Source organism: Pezoporus occidentalis, unplaced genomic scaffold, assembly GCF_034315485.1.
Source record: "Pezoporus occidentalis ecotype Australia unplaced genomic scaffold, CSIRO_AGI_Poc_V1 ctg40, whole genome shotgun sequence".
NCBI lineage: Eukaryota > Metazoa > Chordata > Aves > Psittaciformes > Psittacidae > Pezoporus > Pezoporus occidentalis.
Window position 1 is genome coordinate 4,465,865 of NW_026915725.1, and position 21,333 is coordinate 4,487,197.

Consider the following 21,333-nt stretch of genomic DNA (forward strand, 5'->3'; position numbering starts at 1 on the left):
CTAGATCAACTTCCAGAAAGCAGCAGAAAAGGGAGGAATTTTTGTTAAGGTACAATAAATTGGTTCAAATACAGACTTTAACTATTTATATCAAGAATTCTCCCAATGTTTTTAGTTCCCTATCTATTAAATGGAATCAATAATTTGCTATGTGGCAGCTATCTGGAAAGATACAATTCTCCAGATAATGGATGACTTCCCAGCTGAGTGACCAAACAGGAGCAGCAGACACTCGCGTACACTTGTGCATGGACACGTGCAGGTTTGAAGTGAGAAAGCAGCGTACAGCCCTCTCAGTTGTCTGGAAACTCATCCCTGCTTTCTTCCATTTCTGCCCACTTTGTTTATTTTCACCACAAACAGTTGGGGTTTGAGAAACTAAAAAAGCCAATCAACCAACCAACCAAACTAAAAAAAAAACACCTCAAAACCTTAACTTGGCAAACATTATTTATTTGTTTCAAACCCATATTATCTAAATTGAAAAGTCAACCAGATAAGCCAGTACATTTTACACATGCTCATCTCTCTATATATATGCCTTAAACACTGCAGAGAGGAGGCTGGCATTTCTTTTCTTGTCCATCCATTACACATTTAAATTTCCACAACCTAAATTTCATCTCTCATTTCAAATAATATATTAGGTGCTATGACTGAGAAGAAGATAACTTTCTGCAAAATCAACACATATAAAGAGCCACTAAAAATGCTTTTACTACCCTGCATCATTGGCCCCTTACCATAACTCAAACATTGTGATTCAAAGCATTAGACTATAATGTTTTGAGTACCTTTCCTAAACTCCCCTCTTGCTTCATGTCTGTAGCAGTAGAGTCTCAGTTACTGAACAGACTTGACAACTGATATTGCCAGCATAAACAAACAGACTACACAGTAAAGCACTTCATGGATTGTTACTCTACCTTGGCATGCCAAATACCCACCGATGTCTCATTACAGTTGCCCAGATACCGCTGGAGTTCTTGGAAACCAGCACATTCACCAAGACTCAGAACCAAAAGTACTGGTCCATGAATAATTTATGATAGGAAATGGTCACACAAAGGACACAGAAAGAGGAACTTTGTCCATTATATCAGCATTTTCTGATATTCTCAATATTCTGCTGCACAGCCAAGACTCTTAGCCATCTTCTTCTGTGTAGGAAACTTTACTAGAGTATGGTGTAAATTATAATCTACTTATATAAAAAAGGAAAGGGCAAATTCAAACCTTGCAATAAACCAAATTTAACTGTATATTACAAACATCTCAAGGGTTTCTCAGAGGAGGTCAACCTGTACTTTAGGAGTTATCTAATCTGGCAAAAATTAATTTTATTGCCCGTTACAAGGAAAACAGTTTTTCTTTAGATAGTGAATTTTACAATATTATCCTATTATTTTATAGACCGTACTTGAGCTAAGGAATAATAAACAATGGTGAGAAAAAGCGCTTCATGTTGCCTGACTTAAAAAGGATGTTTTTTTTTGCTGGATATACCCAATATACATTAAAAAAAAAAAAAAGTTTGAATTAAGTTTATCGGTATCAGTCACCATACAAGGCATATTCCTGCTCATAGATAATTAGGATAATTAGTCACAAATGTATGCGTCCCAGCTGTAGGAAGCCATAATATCTTTGGACAGATTCCTTATTCCACCCTGCTTTGGATGGACATCGAAATGCAGGGGTTGGCAAGGATTTAATCACCGCAAAATGAGTCATCAAGCCAGATCAGTTTTGGAGCTTTTCTGTATACCATTTGAATACAAGCTAGTATATACTAATAAATACAAGAGGTGAGAAAGTATTTTCTGCCTTTGAAGCTGAGTGCAGGTCTTGCACCTACACAGCTATGCTCTTTTCCATCTGCCTTAAGCAGGGCAACTGTATCTAAATTGCCTTTTGGGAATGGTTCTTCATATACACTATCTCCTCAACCATGTCTCAGCAGACTATGGAAGTGTACACGCCAGAAGGAAGTCAAGGAGAAAGATAGTATTAAACAGCATGTGGAACAAAAGACTGATGTTCAGCTTATGCTCTTCTACTGTTATTTACCAGTTTTCTGAAGGACTGTAACAGTGACACAATGCCTGAATTAGCTTAAAGGCACTATACCAGTAATAAATATGAAGCTATTTTTATGTTTTCTTTACCTTGGTTTCAGAAGTTTTAAAATGTTGCCTTACTGCAGCCAAAATATCTTCAGTTTCATTCCGTGAAAAATAATAACAGTCTTCATCATGTCTTAAATTAAGCATACTCTGTAGGTAAAACTTATAATCCTTATTATTCAAGCTGAGTTCTGAAGAGCATGCATCTCTACGATGAAGAATGTAGTAGAGAAGAATAAGAGAAATTCTCTCAAATACTTCTTCACTGAGATAGTCTTCTAAATTTCCACCAGCTATTAGTAATAAAGCATCTGGTTCAAGGCACTGCAAAAAAAATAAAAATAAATGGAAATTCAACTCAAGCAACACATTGCCAGTCATCTGCCAATACAGTGAGAGAGAAAAACAGGAGAATTCAACTCTTATATTTAAGGAACTGAACCTAAGACTACACAGCAGCAGGCTGATGGAATGCCAGGAGGAGGGTGCAGGTAACTCATTGCAGTTCCATAGTGGCAAGATCACAGGGTATTTTTTTCCAGATCCCCTTGTGTCTTAATGAAATGTCAAGTATCAAAGGGATTTAAGATTTACTACAAACCAGGATCAACTGATCAATCATTGTAGCAAACTAAAAGCCTTCAACTGGCTTCAACAACTTATATTTCTGGTTATAAATATATTAGATAAGCACAAGGGCTATTAAAATTTTCAATTGTGCATTCTATACGCATTTCTAAGACAACTACTGTGTCTGGGCTATAGATAATTTATGGTATGTAAACAGAAGTTATATCATACTCAATGCACTGTTAAGAGACTTAGTTGACCCTGCAATTATACAGCTATTTTTATTTTTTTCTCAATGAATTCTGTTAACTGGAAAAATTTGGTCCTGTGCAGAGAGCCTTCACAGTCTCCACACCATTTAGTTCTCCAGATGCATTTCAAGAGGGGCTGAAATCATATTCTTAGGTTGTGCAGGCTTTCTGTTTGAGCACAGATTTTTCAATACATATATTATTAAATATGTATATAAACCTTGCAATTTTTCCTGATACAGACACTTTCCAGAAACTTTTGCCAGCTCAAGCAGAAGTTAGTCTTTAAAATTAGACCAGAAGACTAAAAGAGCTCTATGTCATGCTATGGGAAGGAAGATGCTGAATCCCAGAATAAAGAATCTTTCTTGAAGAGATCCTACAACTATTTTCATTCATTGTGTAGCTGTTTCATTCCAACTGGCTCCTTTCCCAGCATGTTATAGGCATGCAAGCTAATCTCAACTATTATTGTAGAACAGGCAGACTGTACATTTCAGAGAACAAAGTACAACTCATGATGGTACCATGGGATGTTCAAAGCTGTACTTTAATAAATTCATGAATCCAGACAAAATCTAGTTTGTCAGACTAAATTGTTTGTGCCTGGAAGCATGATGTGTTGGTTGGTGTGTCTCACTTTGTATGCTAGTTCATTTTCCTATACAGAACCTGAGTAGAATCAAACGCATTGTCTTGTTCAGAAACCAGTGTTCCCTGGAGGAACTGAGGGAACTGCTACTTTTCAATAGAAACAATTCTAACAAAAATTCTCACAAACAGTCTAAACAAGATCTGTAATTCTTTTCCTAATGCATGTCTCCGAGCATTAGTATTTGGCCTAGGAGGAATACAGCTATCCTGTTTTCTGTCCCCAAAGCCCTCAAGTTAATCAACTAGTCTTTTCAAAAACTCAGTAATAATAAAGTAAAAACAGTGCATGTAGTGGAAGATTTTCAAAGACCTCTATAAAATTTGAAAACCCAATAAGGATGAATTGTAATCACTGAGGCTGTTGTTTGCTCTTGCAAGGAAAATGACCGGAAAGGACATTGCTAGTTGGAAAGAAGCAGGTTCATTGCAAAAGATGCAGCTACTGCATAGTATATTGGTAGCCCTCAGAGGATAAACCTTAGGGAGATATTAAGAATACAAATTGCTTCATCACTGGTTATCTTGCTTTTACTAGTATTTTACAGCCATAACCATCTGCATGGCCTTGCTTTAGAAATACTTAGTTGCTGGGCAATGAACCTGAGTTTCTCTCAGTTAGAAGACAAGTTAGAAAACAATATCTTCCCACTGCAAGAAATACACGAATTGTGTTCTTAGGAGACAGAAAAAGACTCAAATGCCTTTCAATAGCTCCCACCTCCTGTCCAAACAGTCTTGGGGCCAATTTATAACTACAACCAAAAACTGGTCTAAAAGAGTGTTAAACTTCACTGGTTTTAAATACCCATTGGAGATATCAGTAACAAAAATAAATTTGAAAACAGTCATGTACTATGACCAGAATCCTGGATTTACAAGGGAAAGTTGAGTCTGAAATCAATTAGTAATTTCCAACAAATATGTGGAAGAAAATACCAAGCTAGGGTGCGGCATTCTTTTTCAAATGTTTATGATCTTGAAGGATAGTGCTTCTTGCACAGTTTTTGTTATCTTGGTTTACCAAATCGTCTTGGAAGATTTCATCACGGTGGTATGTGGGCTGTATGTGACTGAAAATACCATCTCTCATAGATTTTCCACAGGGAATTGTGATCTTGTGGCACTGTCAGTGCAGAATATGAGCAGTCCTACTAACACAGCTGACACTGAGAACTACTGAAAATAGTGAAAAACCTCAGATTCTTCCTCCAGGAAATTTCCAAGATGAAGCCTACACAGAGTGGAAGTCCTGACCAAAGTAAGATATTTTTTGTTTCCATCCAAGGACACAGGGTGCATGCTCTCCACAAATACAGGAAAAAAAATACAACAATCAAGAGAAGTGAAACTGAAAAGGAGAACAAGAAGGCCTAGACCCCTGCTTTGTGAAGTTTAGGAAGACTCTATACCCATTACTTTTTAATACTTTATCAGCTTTTGATCTGGGTCTGTATCTGGTACACATCCGTGGCCTGAATGTGCAAAAATTAAACTGCATGATCTCCTTCGTGAAAATTACCCATTTAGGGAACAACAGACACTTGGCTTATTTACATATGAAATTCACATTGGGGTTAATACAATAAGTGGGAGCATTTGCAGAAAGGGCCAGGTAGGCAAGTAGATTTCTACTGCAAGGGAGGAAAAGTTCTCCATTACGTTGCTTGGCAGATTGCCATGAAGAGTATATTGTGAAATCATTCACCTTTTTGACCATCCTCATAATTCTGATAGAAAATGACACTCTGCTAATAGTAAGTCACTGAACAGTGTCAGAGCCAGAGTAACATTAATCAAAGCCAAGACCAATCGAGCCCTTTGTAGTCCCTTTAGCTAAGCTGCTCACTCACCACTGTCTCCATCCTACCAGGACCTATGATCTGATTAGACTTGTTCCTTTCTTTGTCAAATGGGGAATCAGTTCTGAAAACATTCTAAACTCAACTAGACAACCAAACCTCTGTGAAGCTGTACCTAGGACTTTATGCAGTTTCAATTTGGATTTGTAGATTCCTTGTTCTGCCTTTGATTTTCCTTGACCTGAACTGCTAACCAAAACCCTCCCCTAAATCTTGATTATTTCAGTGAGGTGGCCCACAAATCTGAGACAACTCAGTGTGGGTTTTATTTTTTACGATCTAAAATACAGTAAACAAAAAAAAAAAAAAAAGAAGTGTCAGAACTGGTCACCAGTTTTTACATACGTATTTTCACAGTGGAAATCATCTGTGTCCCAAATTCAAGCTTTCATGGTTAGATCAAGGTAAAGGAGAAAGATCTTTATTGGAAAATAAACACTTGCTAACTTTTAAAGGAAAATTATTAGTGTTATGCAACTGAAACACAACACTTTAAAGGAACGCCTGTCATGTTTGGAATACTTCTTCATAAGCTCAAAAAATAAGTAATAATTCAGAATGAAATGATCAAAGCAGGGACAACTTCCTGCTGCAACAACAAGCCCTTTACATGTTTAGGTTTTATATTCAGAAGAGTATCACTCTAATAAATAATTTTCAAACTCACTGACAATTCTGTAAATATATCCCTCATTAATTGAAGCACTAACCAGATTACAATCCTCTTGCATGCCATAAATCCGCTGTGGGCACTCAGTTCTCTCCAGTAATATTTTGACCAGTTCTTGTGAATGGTTCATGTGGAGCTCAGTGTTGTCAGCTGAAAGAACGCGTAAAACTTCCATCAGATAGCCTCGGCTGGGAGCATAGCTGCCATTCTGCCCATGCTCTTCCCCAAGCTGTCCTTCAGCAATGAGCACGCTGAATATGAAAGCGGAACATACCATCCCAAGAGCTGGGTGCTTGGTCAGAAAACACATCTCCTTTTCCTGCAGTGCGTGATCTGCACTGAATGTTGGATTGTTGTTTGCACTTCACAGCTTAAACTTGAAACCTGAGGAATCTGAATGGTAAAGGGAAAAAAAAAACAAACCCAAAACCAACCCTTTAATTAGTGTGAATGCAATACGTTTGCAAGGATTTATTAATTGGTTGGCTAAGCTGATTTGCAGTGACAAGCTGTTTTTGAACAACAGGGAGCCTGTAAGGGCTTTGCAGCCCAGAACAGCAGGAAACTAAGACAACCATGGCCTTAAAACTTCTGTAGAATTACCAACAAGATGTTGACTCAAAGTGCCCTTCTCTCCTCTTAAAAGTGTAAGGTTTTCATTTCAGTGCTATGCTATTTCATTCACTAACAATCCTCTTCAGTAAGAATGGGAAAATACCATAGCTTTCACTTTCTTTCCATTATGAAACAGGGGTTTAGTAGCAAAAATAGCTTTAAATAAAGATTACTAGTCTAATTCTGATATGAGTGTGCAGTAGTTATGTTACATGAAAATGATACAGAGCAGGTCTTATTTTTGATACACTTTACCAATGTTACCAAACTCTAACTATACAACACAAAACAGGAATGAGCAGGGTTTATGTAAAAATTAGTGATATTTTATGGTCAGATGAAAGAGATACAAAACTGAGGTCATCATTTCATTCGCAGAACTTGGTAAATAAACAAGACAAACATAGCAGAAGCAGCAAGTTTAACTTGTTAATTCTAGATGTAAAAGACATTTTGTACTGTAAATCTATCTTGTCACTATCTTTCCTAATATACCATCACCTCTGCTTTAGCAGTAATCTATCTCAATATCAAAGAGCAAGAGACATAAAAGAGTTTCACTTCTGTTTTCCACAAAGAAGTTTTGATTTTATTCATGGGCAGATGCTGGCAGTGACCTACATTTTCAGATGATAATGCACATGTTAAACAGCTACACGTAAGTTCAGATTCTTTTAACTACTATATGATATGTGTGTCTTATTTTAAAGTCAACTCTGCTAACCAAGTGTTGAAAATGAAAAAAGAACTGCTAAATTCAAGTTGGCATTCACTCAGATAAAGATTAGTATGTTTTCAGAAGCTAGGAAATCTTTTGGTATTTAGATATATTTCACTGTTAGAGATTAGGAATATGCATCTTTGTTATGAGGAAGCACTTTTTTCTAAACATTATTTTCTTACCTTCTGAAGGGTAAAAGAATGCTTGTGTATCTAGCTTTGTGGCCTTCTGAATCCTTAGAAGTATTTTAGCTGCTGGAAGTCCAATGTTTTTAAAATTCCTTGATGGTGCTCTGGAAGCTGGAGAGGATTAGTTTATTGCTGCCTTGAAAAGTTTTCAGTTGCTATGGAGAGAGCTGCTCTTAAGGTAGCAATGGAGGTGGATGGGAATTAGAACATGTTCTTCTTGGCAAGTTCTAAGCATCATGTTATTGAATGGATTTCACATATTTTAGTAGTTATCATTTTATGTAAACAGTCTATTTTAGTGGTGCAAGATGCACAAAATCTACCGAAGAATGTATTTCATTGTGATGGATAATACATGAAAGCACTCTGTTTTCTACATTACTACATTAGCTGATCAATCCTATGACAAACCTGACCTTTTTTTTCCCATCAAAACATTAATTCTTTTTACAAATAGGAGAACAGAAAAGAAATAGAAACCTTTTCAAGCACCTCCATAGAAAAATGGTACTTTCCTTTGTGAAACACTGTCCATAGAGAACAGACTCTTTCATCCCCTTTTATTCTGTGCCACATATGCAACCATTAAAAAAGCTGGGATAGCTCAGACTGCAGTGAAAAAAATTTCTTCCACCCACTCAGATTTTCCAGAGGGATGCCGTTACAAAGTCAACATTTACGGCACCATGCCATTACAAGAGTATTGCACAGGCAGTTGGTTAAAACTGTCACGTCTGACAGTTTTCCACAGCAACAGGTATGCCAGTCATAACCCTCTCCCACCTTCCAAACCTTCAGTGCAGTAAATGAAGAATTAGTATCTCAGTTGGCTCAACAGTGGAGCAGTAAGCCTGTGATAATAGAAACGTCATAATTCCCTTTAAAGCTAGATTGACAAAAATTCCTGGGTTATAAAACGCCAGTAATATTTCTTACAAGGTGGTGAGCTTAAAGAGAACAGCCTTGTTTTAGTAAGGCTGAGAACTGGCAACTGATACTCACTATAAAAAAAAAAAAAGAAAAAAAAATATTGAACTGACAAGACCAGTTTGAGGGAAATGAAAAAATGTAAACAAATATTCTCAAAGATTCATGAAGTGTGTGCAAACTCTTGTGTGACCAAGACTCGGCATTTTAAAAATCAGTCTTACTAATAGATACTCAAGTACAAAAACCACCTCATATTTGTAGCAAAGTATTTTTCATTTTACTTAACAAGTTACAAAAGATATTTATCAAATTTTGCCAAATATGCAATTTCATGCAAAAAAGAATTACAGAAATTTTCATCTCCGGCATTTATTTTTATATAAATGACTGAAAAGCAGAAACACATGATAATATGCATCTCCACCAGCTTTTATATAATTTGCTCTGTGAAACAAGGCTAACTATGTCCAGACTTGTTCCACTAATAAAAATAATTCCTCAGATAATGAGGGAATACCTTCCAGCATTTAATTCCAGGGATTGCTCAATCTCCAAACAAACATAGAATAGGTTTATCTATGTATAACTTGGTGTTTTGCATATAATTGCAGATTGAAACTAAGAACTCATTCTATGCAATTAAAGTGTACAAAAAGAGGGTGAATTGTTTCAATTTATTGAGAGAAGCTAACATTCAAAAACACATTTGATGAGTTATAACTACTGAAAGCTGCTGAGAGAAGATTTACATAATAATACTGGCTATATCTTACATTAACATTTATATAACAGAGTGATGGTAAAAAAAAAAGGGGAAGAGTTCAGTGTATTAAAATGATAATTACTGGTACAGGGTACTATGGCTGATTTCAAAGGAGAAATTACTTCCCTTTTCAAGTGTTGCAAACCTCCTCTAGCTTGTAAATGAGTTTCTCGGTGGTGGCAAAACCACTGATGTTGACTCAGGCCCCAACCTCTGCTTTTACCCCCGACATGAGAGCACTACCCGTGCTTTTCTATCACTGTCAAAGAATTTTTCTGTCTACACAGCATTTGGATTGCTACTTTTGAAGTAATTGCTAGCATCAATTGCTATGTCCTTTTCTCAAACCCTTCATTAGTATTAGCATTTTTCCCCTACTACCTACCTATCCTGATGTGCCAACTGATAAAATGGGGCAGAGGTAATAACAGAGCTGTGCAGTTAGATGACTATTAGAAGCTCACTAAGATACACAGAGAGAAAGAAATGACTAGTACAGCTTAATGTCTTAAAGCCTCCCAAAGCACCTATCACTATTATTATTCTCTCATGTGGTTTGTAACGTTCTCTCCTAAGTCCCTGCTATTTTGGCTCCAATTCAATTGCATGTCTTTCAGTGATTTTTATTAAAGGGGGGAAAACGTCCATGCATAATACTTGTAAGTCAGTGACCCTCAACTAACAATAGAATGATAAAATGCATGGAAGAAAGAGCCCTCAGAGAAACTGAAGAACTGGGGTAACTCAAATGGAAGTAGCTCACCATTCTAATATGACAACAGACTGCATATTGCAAAACCAGACACATGTTGAACTTCCTGATTAAATAAGCAAATGAAACCTTATTTTTATTCTATTTTACACTTAGTTAAGGGCCTTGGCATGATCAAACACGGATCTGAGCTCAAGAATTTACAGAGATAATTGGTCATTTTCAATCATTTTATCAGTTACCATGGAGGTATACTTGCAAGAGAGTAACTGATTGCTGACAGGCGTAGGTACACGTCTCAGGAAAGTAACACAAGAAACATGATAAGAGGAAGATTGATAAAAATGGGAACTTCTCAAAAATTTTTATTTTCATTTCATGATTGGAGTCATGATCTCATACAACCACATATCAAATTTGCTCCACACATGAATTATTTTATGGCTTAGAAAGCCCACATAGTATTACCTAACTTGCATGCTAGTGAACAGGAGTGAAGGCAATTTCCAACTGGCATAACCAGACACAGAACGTGACAAGCACATGCAGCAAGCCCTCTTTGATTATAGGATTTTTACTTATTTGCTTTTAATTTTAAGTGAACCAGTAAGATTTACTGCAGCTTGTTTCTCCCACCTAGACACCTGCTGCAAGAACAAAAGCAAGTTGCACATTCAAAAATGCCACGTATAACCGCACTTTGCAATTAACTCTTTTTTCAACAGATTGGTGAATGGACTACATAGGAATAGGAAAACTCTTTAGAGAACTCACTTCGAGATGGCAAGGACATTTCTGAGAGTTCCACCAACCTGACAAATGCCTTAATTGTATTTATACAGCAGAATGGGAGACGATGCAGGCATCATTTTAGCAAGACTCCTGCTGAACTTCACAGATTAGTGAGAAACACAGCTACATAACTCTTATTCTTTAGATACTGTATAGCTTGTTTTGATAGACCATGCAATTGTGTTCTTTGCCCTTTTATCAATCACAGCAATCATGGCAAATAGAAAAGAATCCTGTGGCACTGTAGATTTCCTCCATGTTATTAATGTGATATGTGCACATTGCTATAATTACAGCTGTAGGCAGCATATTGACACATGAAAAGGCTACATTTTACATGTAATTTGTATAGATTTTCAATATATAAAGCATGCTTGCCAATGAATTAATGCCAGACTGCTGCAATAAAAAATGCCAAAGCTTTAAAATTACCACAGTCTATTCAGCTTCATTGGCCTCACATGTCAATCCTAACAATATCACATATATTAAGATTGTCAATGAATTAAAATAAATGAATGCTATTGAAATTATCTGAGTTAAATATATTAGCAAAGTTACATACAGTAATATGTGTCTGTCGTGGTTTAAGCCCAGCCGGCAACTCAGAACCACTCAGCTGCTTGCTCACTCTCCCCACCTTCCTCCCCCTCCCCACCCCTTCCTCCCCTTTTCCCAGCTCCTGGAGGGATGTGGAGGAGAATCAAAAGAATGTAATTCCTATGGGTTGAGATAAGAACAGCCCAGTAACTAAGGTATAACACAAACCACTGCTGCTACCACCAGTAATAATAATGATAAGGGAAATAACAAGGGAAGAGAACACAACCTCTCACCACCTGCCAACCAATACCCAGCCCGACACGAGCAGTGATCTAACCCTTCTGGGTAACTGGCCCCAGTTTATATACTGGGCATGATGTTCTGTGGTATGGAATACCTCTTTGGCTAGTTTGGGTCAGGTGTCCTGTCTCCGCTTCTTCCCTGCTTCCCCTCCTCTCTGGCAGAGCATGAGACTCAGAAAGTCCTTGGTCAGAGTAAACATTACTGAACACCAACTAAAAACATTGGTGTTATCAGCTCTGTTCTCAGGCTGAAAGTCAAAAACACAGCACTGCACCAGCTACTAAGAAGAAGAAAAATGACTGCTACTGCTGAACCCAGGACAATGTCTCTGGAACAAGCCTTGTATTACTGTAGGATTGCAAAATTCACCTATTAGCTGAAAGTTTCCTAAGACCTGGAAATCTAGTTACATTAAAAACAGTTTATATGGGTTAACAGAAAGAAAGTGTTCATTGATATAGAAAGTGTGATCTAAAATTTTATTAATTGCCCCCATCTTACTACAGACTTCTTTCTCACACAACCTCACCATTGCTGACTATCTGGCTGTGTTTCAACAAAAACACCCCCCCCCCCAAAAAAAAAAACAACAAATAAACAAACCAAAACCCCAAAGCCATCAATACTATTCAAAGGTAACTTTAATTATAATAAGAACATAGTCAGAGTAGGGGATGTAAGTATCTTGGGCAAGAAAATGAGGGAGCTTCAGAAGGAAGTATATGATGCTGCTCATTTTGAAGTTAAAAAAACATATGGGGAAAAAATGTTCTTGTGTTCATCCCTAGGAAATTAAGTAGCCTAGCTTTGCTGAAGGTATCTAGACATTAAACAACATTGCCTGTTGTTTGGTTATGCCCTGGAGCATAATCAGACTCTATTATGTTTACTGTTTGGTCCTGCTTCTTTGGGTTTCCAAAAGACACAGGGCAAAAACCCCACAAGCTGATTTTACTAACAAGGCTTCATCCAGTACAAAGCATTTACAGTCCAACTAAATAAGTAAAACTATAAATTTAAATATCCCAAATGAAATATTATGCGGTATTATAGCATAGAACACCAAGTAATATTTTAAAGGAAAAAAAAACAAGGTTTTAAAATTGAAAACTAACCTTTCAACAGTTATGCTATTTACCTTATAGGAAACTTGTGTATCTTACATTGCTGCTTCAGCCACTAACTTCTAAGCCCAACATATTGGAATGTTCCTTTCTTGTTGGATAGTAATCGTATGCTCAAAAACCATTCAAAGGTCCCTTTATGTAATTTTTCCTACTTCATACAATATTTTATATATAATTTTTACTATTATAGAAATTAAGAAGTGTTTACTCACATGACTTTTGATTTTCAAACTATGACTCAGTGTTCAGTTGCTCTAAAGAAATTCTTCTCACAACAGGGAGGAGTCATTGCAAGCAAACACCATGGTAACTGTTGCACGAGAGAAGACTGATGTTCCTCAAGGCCTTCTAGACTACCTAAAAACAAAGGAAAAATAAGTTTCTGGGTCATGAATAAAAGCCGGGGTGAGGGGAGGGAAGAGAGTTTCTTTACCTCCTTTGTTTAAATTCAGGAAGTTTGTAGGTGGCACCAACACTAAGAATAGCTTACAGAATAGTTGAGTGACTAGATAAGCTTCAAGTAATAGTTACTGAAAAAATAAAGGTGAAAAGAAAAAAGGAAAATCCAAGAATAGAAGGACCCTGAAAAAAAACAGTATTGATAAGAAACAAATAAATTTAACCAAATACAAACTTCTTCACATTACAATGAACCTAATTTCCACCTTTATTAAAACTACTGAGAAACTAATATTTCTCCCATGTAACCCAGTATTATACCCACTGTCTGAAGGTTTGGTAACAAGAGAAGTGAGAAGGGAGTTTTTTATCATAAGAAATGCTCATACCTCATGAAAGATTTTAAAGTTTTTTATCTGTATATAACCATAGATAACCCAAATACCCATATTCACAATGAGTGCATACATACAGCAAATACAAAATCAACTTTTCAAATACAGTTTGAGTTAGCACAGCATTGTTCTATCCAATATAGGAACAAGTCCTATTTTATCATCAAGAGGACACACTGTTCATTCTGCTCAGTGTTGGCTACAGAATTCTTTGTATAGAATCATAGAATCGTTAGGGTTTGAAATGACTTTAAGATCATCTAGTTCCAACCCCCTGCCATGGGCAGGGACACCTCACACTAAACCATGCCACTCAAGGATTTGTCCAACCTGGCCTTGAAAACCACCAGGGATGGAGCATTCACAACTTCCTTGGGCAACCCATTCCAGTGCCTCACCGCCCTCAATAAAGAACTTCTTCCTTATATACAATCTAAATTTCCCCTGTTTAAGTTTGAACCCATTACCCCTTGTCCCACCACTACAGTCTCTAATGAAGAGTCCCTCCCCAGCATCCCTATAGGCCCCCTTCAGATACTGGAAGGCTGCTATGAGGTCTCCACACAGCCTTCTCTTCTCCAGGCTAACAGCCCCAACTTCCTCAGCCTGTCTTCATACAGGAGGTGCTCCAGTCACCTGATCATCCTTGTGGCCCTTCTCTGGACTTGTTCCAACAGTTCCATGTCCTTTTTATGTTGAGGACACCAGAACTGCACACAATACTCCAGGTGAGGTCTCACAAGAGCAGAGTAGAGGGGCAGGATCACCTCCTTCGACCTGCTGGTCACGCTCCTTTTGATGCAGCCCAGGATATGGTTGGCTTTCTGGGCTGCAAGTGCACACTGAAGCCAGCTCATGTTCATTTTCTCATCAACCAACACCCCCAAGTCCTTCTCCACAGGGCTGCTCTGAATCTCTTCCCTGCCCAACCTGTAGCTGTGCCTGGGATTGCTCCGACCCAGGTGTAGGACCTTGCACTTGTCATGGTTAAACTTCATGAAGTTGGCATCAGCCCACCTCACAAGCATGTCAAGGTCCCTCTGGATGGCATTCCTTCCCTCCAGCGTATCAACTGAACCACCTACCTACTGTCCATCAGTTCCGTAGCCCCATTTTAGAAGGCCACCAAATTGGTCAGGCAGGATTTCCTCTTAGTGAAGCCATGCTGGCTGTCACCAAGCACCTTGTTGATTTTCATGTGCCTTAGCATGCCTTCCAGGAGAATCTGCTCCAAGATTTTGCCAGGCACAGAGGTGAGACTGACTGCTCTGTAATTCCCTGGGTCATCCATTTTCCCCTTCTTGAAAATGGGGGTTATATTTCCCTTTTTCCAGTCATCGGGAACTTCACCTGACTGCCATGATTTCTCAAATATGATGGCCAGCGGCTTCGCAACTTCATTTGCCAGCTCCTTCGGGACCTGTGGATGGATCTCATCAGGACCCATGGACTTGTGCACATTCAGATTTTTAAGATGGTCTCGAACCAGATCCTCTCCTACAGTGGGCACAAGGTCTTCATTCTCACAGTCCCTGCGTCTGCCTTCCAAGACCTGGGTGGTTTGGTCAGAGCCTTTGCCAGTGAAGACCAAGGCAAAGAAGTCATTCAGAACCTCAGCCTTCTCCAAATCCTGTGTAGCCAGTTCTCCTGAGAGCTTCCTGAGGGAGCCTACATCCTCACTAGTCTGTTTTTTATTTGCTATGTACTTGTAGAATCCCTTCCTGTTATTTTTAATACCTCTAGCTAAGTTTAATTCTAAGTTTCCTAACCTGGTCCCTATCTTCCCAGACAACATCCCTGTACTCTTCCCAGGCCTCCTGTCCTTGCTTCCACTTATTATAAGCCTCTTTTTCTCATTTGAATTTTCCTCAGGAGCTCCTTATCCATCCAAGGAGTTCCTGGAACAGAATTGCTATATTTTAATAATTCTTCAGTGAATTTAGCATCTCTTTGCCATTGGCTGTTTCCTTAGTTGTAGAAGAAAACAATTGTGGGTTCAGTGTTTATTATACTAAGAAGCACCAGAATAACTCATCATACTGAGGTGCGATATTGGTATCGTCATTCTTTTCCTGTCCTGTAAATAAATATTCAAAGCAGCTTATGAAATGTATAGGAGATCCCATGACGGGCAACAGGAGTGCTCATCTAGATAAGTATTTTATTATATCTGTATATTCTCTGTGCACAAATGTATATACAAGCAGTATGACACAAGTCAAAATAATATAAAAGAACAATAAAAATCCCTATATCTGATTCAATACGATTATTCTGTTCCTTATATAAACACAACAAGGTTTTCTCTCCACTTACTGAATTCACCTCATAAGTACGTGTGATAATAACCATAATTATTCCCAATGAAGTATCTTTACAATAATATTAGATTTTTTCCATCTTTCCTTTGGTTATGTGCATGCGAAAAATTACATTTGCCTCTTTTATGATTAGACAGTCTACATACCGTGTAACTCCTATGGATGAGTGATACATGCGGGTCCTAATCCTCCATTATTTCCCATCCTAGAAATTCTTGTTATAACCCTGTAAAAAATGCTTATTATATAGTGTTATTTTTCACATCAAGCCTAAAACTCCATGCATCTAATTCTTTCTGCATGAAGATGAGTATCCTCTGTAGCCAATGTCATCAGCAAACTTTATGCCAACAAAAAAAATTTAAGGAAGTATAAGAAAAGTCTAAGACTTGAATCTTGGAAGATCTCTCTAGCAACCTAATGCCAGGTCAATCAATCCCTTTTCCAAAATAACCTATAACCTTTTATATTTTTACCCAAACTCAATTTTTCCATGTCCTCCAGTTTAATAAGTAATTTCCTCGTTGGTACCACACCACACAGTTACACATAATTGTTATAGTGACATTCTGTAGATCAACTGCATCTGCGTTATCCTGGATAAAAAACAGTAATTTAAAAACAAAAAAATTGACATTCCTAGTAGTTTATTAATTCGTTCCTCTTTACCAACTTTTGAATAGAAGCAATGGCTTATTTTTAGCAATAACCATTTCTTTTTCATAAAAGTAGAAAGTCACAAAATACAGAATTAGATCTTTCTAGTTGTATAGATGTATTGAATATATTAAAATATTGAAAATATAAAATACTCAATATTAAAAATATTGAACGTATTGAAAATAAATCCAGTGTAGATGTAGATTACAAAAAAGCACTTTAAAATAACATGCAATTATACTGCATCAAAACGGTTGGCAGTAGAAACACTTTTTTAATCCTTCTAATTGTACTCAGACTGTTTGTAGGTAAGTAAATATTTGTGTTTGTTCTGGAAGTTACTAAATATATATATACATAATCAGCCAAGCTAAAATACAAGTTTGCTCCAATCCAAGCCAAACGAACAGGGTACTATGCTAACTCTAAAGACACTGACTCTATTCCCGCTAGACTGCTGTTTCTGAAGAACTAAAAACCAGTTAATGAAATGTTGCTCAACTTTTGAAGGTAGCAGCACTGGCATAACCAGGGCTCCATCCTGTTCTCAAATTGCTTTTCTTGTTTCTACTTGTTTTATCTATGTTATATACGACGCTTATTGACTATACTTACAAATTATATAGATGGTACCAGTTAATATCAATGCAAACACATGGAAGCCTGTGAGTTGCAAAGCAGATTTCAAGCATGGACCTTGGACTCCTCCTTTGTTAATCATCTCAATAACATCAGCTCATTGTCTAAACACATTTCACCATCTCCAGAAAATTAATGAAGCTACAGTACACTTTTTTTTTGCAATAAGGCTATTCTCGCATCACAAATAATAATGAGGAGCTCACTTCACTTACTAGTGAAGACACATGTAAGGATCCTAGCCATGCTGACAGTGAGCAGGAATAAACAAATCAATAGTGGTAATGCAGATACATTTCAGAACTAATACAGGATACTTGGTTTCAGGGCTGAAGGCCTTCTCTGTCAGGTACCAGAAGAGAATTTACTCTAAAGCAGCTGGCAGTAGTGTATGTATCACACCAGTGGGCCCTAAATTTCATCAAGCATAGAAAGCCTTATAATACTCAGCTGCAAATGTTCACGCAGAAGTCTTTGTAACAACGTCACTCATTGTGATGTTGGTTGGTATTTTAAGCCTTAATTACTGATTTTGAACTGTTACCACCCAGACAATCTAGGACTAATCAGTACCTGTAATCTCCCACACACTGTTCCAAGAACTACTTGCCTGCATTTTCTATTTAGTTCTAATTATAATGTCCTATATAGGAAACATGAACAGCCTGTATTACAGTTGTCTTTTCATCAAGATAATAATTGAAAATTTAAAGTAAATAACTCTAATTTTGAATGTTTGTTCCTACAAACCACTTGGTTATCTCAAAGATGCTCCATACTGTATAAATTCCACTGTCCACTCACTGAAAACATGTTTTACTGAAACTATGCCTTTTAGAAAATTTAAGGTAAGCTAGAGATTTCCTATAAGAAATTATAGTACCAATAAGAAATTACTTTCTTCTTAGTTTTGCATATATAATTTCTACGCAATTACGTGGAAGGATTTCCACCTATGTCTTCCAATTCACGCTTTTAAGGACAGAGGAGATCATTTAGGATCATTACACAGTCTGGCATTAAAGCAGGACAAAAAAACTATACCCAGGAATTTCTGAAATAAACCCATTGTGGGTTTGTATTCTAAGACATATTTATGTACAAAATTCAGCCCTTATCAAAATCTTCATTTGAAGATCTAAACCATCAACAGGGAAGTTATATCAGAGCTTTATTACTCCCACATTTAAAATGTATGCATCATACTTCCAGTGTGGATTTGTTTAGCTTCAGGTACTTCACCTAAACTTCAGCACAGTTAAACGTTCAATACAGTGGAAAAACTGTTACAAACGTAAGCAGATGCTGACCATTATCATTATGTGTCATCTTTTCTTTTTTGTTAAATATTGAGAGAAATGTTAGCATTTGATCAAAACCACCCTCCTGAAAGCCGGTTCTGATATTTAACAACTTGCCATTCACAATTCATTTAATTGAACTGATATTGTTTTATGGCATCCCACAAAGTAATTTTTTTCAAACTGCAGTCATTCAGGAATCAGGTGAAAGCTTCATAGAAGCCTAGGCTTCTGCACTGTTACCTCTGTCAGAAAGGATTATTATCTTATGAAATACATATCATAGTTGGCTTGTCCTTGTCCATTTCCCATATAATCATATTGATTAGTATTAACTACGTTACTCTCCTTTAACTCTTTACTAACTGCATTCTACAGTGCTTTTCTCTGCTTGATGTCTGGTGAAATGGTCTTATAGATACCCAGTCACCCTGTTTACCCTTATTGAAATATTGAAACAAGTTACGCTTTTCTTCCATTCTGTGAAACTTCATCATGCTCCAAGACATGTTCTTTTAAGAAAAAACAAACAACAATGGGCTAGAATGCTCTGTAACCAAGTATATGCTATCTTGTCTGATAAAATGGAAAAAAATTTAACCGAAATAATTTGGTTATAACAGAGTAGAAAGTATATCAAAGTAAGGCACTAAATAAACTATTTCTTTCCAAAGCTACCATACTAATACACTTACTTTTACTTCAGTGGTCAATCCTTCTCTATCAGTGACAGTGGCCTTTAATTTAGAACTAGGATACACAGATTTTGGCAAGCGTGCTAATTGTAATTTTAGAAAGTTCTGAAATGTTAATTTCAAAGCACTGTGCTAATGATAATATCTTCATCTTAAAGATTAAAAAAATTAAATATTCCAATTATATTTATAAGGCAAATTCTTATTAGCTCCCATACCAGTAAACTATTTAGGCAGTCTTGAATTGCAGTCCATGCTAACTCTCTGCTGAGCAAGTGCTTGTACTTTGATTTTGCAGCTGGGAATTTATACTGAAATGCTCAATGTGAGTAGCTTGGAAACACCAGAGGCAGAACCCTTCCTGGAACTGAGGGTCTGCTACAAGCAAATTGTCCTCTTGGTATGATACTAACCAAGCTTACTGGAGTTCTGCTCTTGTTTCCCTGCTCCCTTCTACACACTTGGAAATACATTATGAAATATGCAAGAACAACATTTAACCTAACTTCCCTTTTCCCCACTGCCCTTTTTAAACATAAACACACAGACAAATTTGAAAAATCAGAAATGTAAAGTGTAATCTTAGTTTTCACAAGTTACTTAGATGAACCTGAAGTATTTATTAGCAATTAGATACACTTGCTTACACTTAACATACAATCTGCAGCCCAGTGTAAGGTCCAAAATAGCCAAGCAAAATAAGTCAATGGCTGGCACTCATAATCTGGAAAAAGAAAGCCTAAGTGGATTAGTATGCAGAGCCTTAGTGCACCGGGTACTTCTAAAAATTAACTCTCTGCAAGGAGGTTTGTGGGGGTTTAATCAGAATTTTATTTCAAAAATGCTGGTTTCCTCCCCCCCACCCCACCCCAAAAAAGAAGTCCTGAAAAGAACTAAAGCAGAAGCTGAGGCAATTTTATATAATAGGAAGAAAACTAAGATTCTTCATAAACCAGTGGCAAAGGGAAAAAATGGAAGTGTGAGTGTGTATGTACCTTCCGATGGAAGTCTGGAGAATGAATACACCCAATGTACCAGATTTCCTCCCCACCTCTGAGTGATGACTCTCATTGCATTATTTCTATGCCTCCCTTTGAGCGCCATGGAAATTCTACAAGCAAATCTTGCTAACTAAAGGCAATAAATGACACAGGCATATTGATTGTACACTGTGCTAACTGCGTAAGTATTAATTCCTGTTTGCTATCTTATTGCAGAAAAAAAATTCTCAGATACACCTTCCAAGACTGTCTTGACTGTCATCTTGAAAGAGGGAAGTATATGCAAATGAGAGAGAGAAAAATACACCCTGCTTTCTTTTGACATGTTGCTTTGTATTATCTCTTCTTTAACACATCTATAAAGTGGAATTGAATCTTTCAAAATGCAGCTGTATGTTTATTATAAATCAATTATTTTTAAAATAACAAACTTTACAGTAAAGCTGACACCCTTAACATGCCAACAACTATTTGGTTTTGATCTGAATGTTTTCCATAAAAGCAAATAAACAGAAGATTTTTAACATCTACATAAAGCCCGCTAATTCCTATATCTGCGCAAGTCACCCTATGCTCCCTTGTTTAGTCATTGGAGAGAAAAGCATGTGAAGAGGCAGCTTGTCTGGCCTATTCTAGAATAAAATTTTGGATGACAGGAATTGTGGTCTAGCCTCTGTGATTATGATGACTTCCTTCACAGTGAAGAGAACCTGGAGAGATTTTCGTGTTGTTGAAATCCTTACTATCAATCAACTGCATTTTCCCAATTAAATTCCTCCCTGTTTCTGTATAAATTCTCCCATTTCTTCCTCCCAAATCTTTGACAATTTTGCCACTTTCAAATATATTTGATAGAGGAGTAAAAATCTCAAAGGTATTTAATTCCTGTACAACAAGGGCTAGAAGAAGCATTGTACTAGTATGTACACACAGGAAAGCTGTAGACATAAGCCTCAGCTATATACATGAAAGAAACTAAGATAAACTTTACAAATGCCATAAACCATCTTACTCAAAGAATCCAGAAAAAGATGCAAAACGATTGGACACAATCAGTTTTCATTACATCTGCTACTTGTTTAATTTATAAATGCTTTC

At 37.0% G+C, this 21,333-nt stretch overlaps 1 protein-coding gene across 6 annotated transcripts in view; it reads right to left on the bottom strand.

Annotated features, from left to right (window-relative positions):
- The window catches only part of SLC39A12 (solute carrier family 39 member 12), a 46,837-nt gene extending 27,283 nt beyond the window's left edge, over nucleotides 1–19,554 (bottom strand). Inside the window, exons 1-5 of one of the 6 annotated variants that reach the window (XM_062633666.1) lie at nucleotides 19,453–19,554; nucleotides 13,037–13,181; nucleotides 7,649–7,826; nucleotides 6,171–6,523; nucleotides 2,169–2,450 (exon numbers count right to left, since the gene is read on the bottom strand). In XM_062633666.1, the coding sequence (XP_062489650.1) occupies nucleotides 2,169–2,450; nucleotides 6,171–6,440 (552 nt within the window). In that variant the 5' untranslated portion in view covers nucleotides 6,441–6,523; nucleotides 7,649–7,826; nucleotides 13,037–13,181; nucleotides 19,453–19,554. Of the gene's footprint in view, nucleotides 1–2,168; nucleotides 2,451–6,170; nucleotides 6,524–7,648; nucleotides 7,827–13,036; nucleotides 13,665–19,234 lie in introns of those variants that run through there. The other 5 variants (XM_062633664.1, XM_062633663.1, XM_062633668.1 and 2 more) reach the window with 5 other exon arrangements.
- Between the last annotated feature and the right edge of the window lie 1,779 nt (nucleotides 19,555–21,333).